General features: G+C 44.4%; 1 protein-coding gene across 1 annotated transcript; it reads left to right on the top strand.

The window, feature by feature from the left end:
- Positions 1-1,437: 1,437 nt before the first annotated feature.
- On the top strand, positions 1,438-1,950 carry LOC119565097 (claw keratin-like). The gene has a single exon (XM_037889466.2). It carries the CDS (start codon positions 1,456-1,458, stop codon positions 1,948-1,950), a length of 495 nt encoding a protein of 164 aa, XP_037745394.1. The 5' UTR covers positions 1,438-1,455.
- The last annotated feature ends 875 nt before the right edge of the window (positions 1,951-2,825 follow it).

Here is a 2,825-nt window from a genome sequence, read left to right as displayed (position 1 = left end):
TGGATTCCTTTCTTGACACCCACTTGTGCTACTGATGCCGCTCAGAATCACCTTGATATTCATTCTCATTGCAGCACCAATAAAGTCATTGGAATGACATGAGAAATGTAGTTGGCCGAAACAATTTTAAGATGAAAGACAACTGAAGAGTGCAATGTGCATGTCACGCCCTCTGATGCTGAGATTAGTCCACTAATCACCAACGCTGAGGAAAAGAGCTGCATCCAAAGGAGGACTTACGAAGGCAATCAAATTTGTTTGGTAACTAATTAGGACCTCCTCACAAACAGCATCGCAGATCCTCCAGGCGTCCTCGGAACTGTATAAAAGTGCTCACGACTCAGACCGCTTCTAAACACTTGTCTGGATTTCATCTTGGTGAACTGGGTAAGTCCAATTTAACTCAATCTCTTTCTAACCCTGGAGATATCAGTCTAGAGCCTCCTTTTATTTTAGGTCGAATCTTGCATGTAGTCACTGTGATTTGTGTCAGGGATCAGGGTGTTCTTCCATCTTGTGCAATTATTTAGTTGCAAGTGCTGGTGGATTCAGGATCTGAAGCTAAAGGAGGGACTTTAAGAGCAAGATATGCAATTGGGAAACATATTTCCTATTAACTGGACAAGAATTAGGGCACTGAAATCTTTTCAGTAACTTATGAAAGTCAGTTAGCCCTTTTTCACTTAGCTGGATTAGGAAGAAATTTTCTCAGGTTAGTCCAGAAAGGGCCAATTCAGTGGTTTGCTACTTTCCTCTGAAGCAGTTGTTACTCCTCACTATGAGAGACACGAGAATCGATGAAGCTGACAAGTGGTGTGACCCATTCTAGCAATTCCTATGTTCTCCTGAGCAGAAATACCCATTGAAGGTGCTTCTCCTCAGAAGGTGTAATAGCATGGCGCTCCATGGAAGTCAGTGGACCTGAACCGACTTTACTCCAGTTCAGGATTTGTTCGGAGAAAAGCAAAGTTTCTGTTTATTCATCAGCAAGTTTTGGTGACTCCCGAGGTTTGGAAAACCAAACAGTCACACTGTAATACTGAGCTCAACTGGTTTGCATGCAGAGGTTAAATCCTCAAACAAAAAGAAGTGATTAGAATGATCCCAGCCATGTTATCTTTGATAAATGTCTAAAATGGACCCAAAATCCCAGGTGTCCAGTATAGAAATCGTTGCATTTATTCTAGTCAGTGTTTTACAGAGAAAATCATTGAGAGGGTTTCAAAGGGGCCAGTTGGGAGAGAAGTTTAGTGCCAGTGGACAACAGGCATAAAAAGAGAAAATGGGAACAAATACATGACCACATGCAAAGAGATTAAATCCACTTCTCCTCTCTCTCTCGAGACCTCACGACAATTCTAATCGAACTTTGAAGCCTTTCTTCCACTGGCAGTTGTACCTTCTCTTTACTCTAACCCCGGTTGTGTGTTTCAGGTTTACCTCCATCCTAGAAAGATGACTTCCTCCAGTCTCTGCTATCCAGAATGCGGGGTGGCCCGACCCAGTCCAGTCACTGGCAGCTGCAACGAGCCATGCGTTAGGCAGTGCCCTGACTCCGAAGTGGTGATCAGACCCTCCCCGGTTGTCGTGACCCTCCCAGGACCAATTCTGAGCAATTTCCCTCAGCAGAGCGAAGTGGCAGCCATAGGAGCACCTGTGGTCGGAGCTGGTTTGGGAGACTCATTCGGTTTGGGTGGATTGTACAGTTACGGAGGCCATTATGGAGGGTTGTATGGTTTAGGGAGATATGGTGGTTACGGGGGCCTTTACGGTTATGGGGGATTATTGGGTCATGGGGGATACTGTGGTTACCCGGGCCTTTACGGTTACGGGGGATTATTGGGCCATGCGGGATACTGCGGTTACCCGGGTCCTTATGGTTATGGGGGATTATTGGGATACGGGGGATATGGCCGTAAGTATCTTGGTGGATATTGTAGCCCATGTTAAACCCAGCAGGAACCTCCATAGAAGAAGGAAGAACCAGGAAATGAACAGCAAGATACAGATTCACCGCTGATCTTTTGGACATGGCTTTCGGAAATGCTGTGCAAACATGGCTCTACTTGAAGTCAGTGGGAGCTGTGTGTGCTCAGCACCTTGGTCTGATAGTCATGCTACATTTCTAATGTTACGCTTAAGGACTCTTTCCCAGGCATGTGCTGATTCTTTTATTCACATGTGGACTCATTCTGAATTACACACAAGCTATTTACACTAACCCTGCAGTGTGAAGGAAACAAGGGCCTTAAGATAGGCATCATTTACATTCATTATCACTATAAGTCCCTTTACAAGGGAAAAAAGAGACCTTGCTGTCAAGGAGAATTAGGCCCTATATGTTCTATCCTTTCCATTAATACATACGTTAAACATCTCACCTTGAGCTCTGCTATGGCTGATGTATAATGGAGAAGCTGTGTAGTCCTCTGCTTCTATTTTGCTTTGTCTCATTTCCCACCGACTGGGGTAAAACAAAGAACTTAAAATGGTTACAGAGGGGACTTGTTTGTCGACGTCTGCAGATGCAACAAAGTAAAGAGAACATCTTGTCTGAAATGCGACCCATTGAGGCCTGTGATTGGTCACAGGCCTTCTTGAAACTCTGGCAATACATTCTTTCTGCTCTGTGCTAGTTCTTCCTGTAACTGTGTACTGCCAATTTCATTTGCATTAAAAACTCTGATGCATCATAATATCAGTCTTCTGGTTCTCCTTGTTCCTTCCTCCTTTCTTAAAAATCGCACTGGACGAAATTCCTCCCTGAGGAGCAGGCAATACCGGGAACTTCTTCAATTACAATTTTCAAAGCCCTGGATACACAG

The sequence above is a fragment of the Chelonia mydas genome, chromosome 1 (genome assembly GCF_015237465.2).
Source record: "Chelonia mydas isolate rCheMyd1 chromosome 1, rCheMyd1.pri.v2, whole genome shotgun sequence".
NCBI lineage: Eukaryota > Metazoa > Chordata > Testudines > Cheloniidae > Chelonia > Chelonia mydas.
This window is presented reverse-complemented; position numbering and strand designations above follow the sequence as displayed.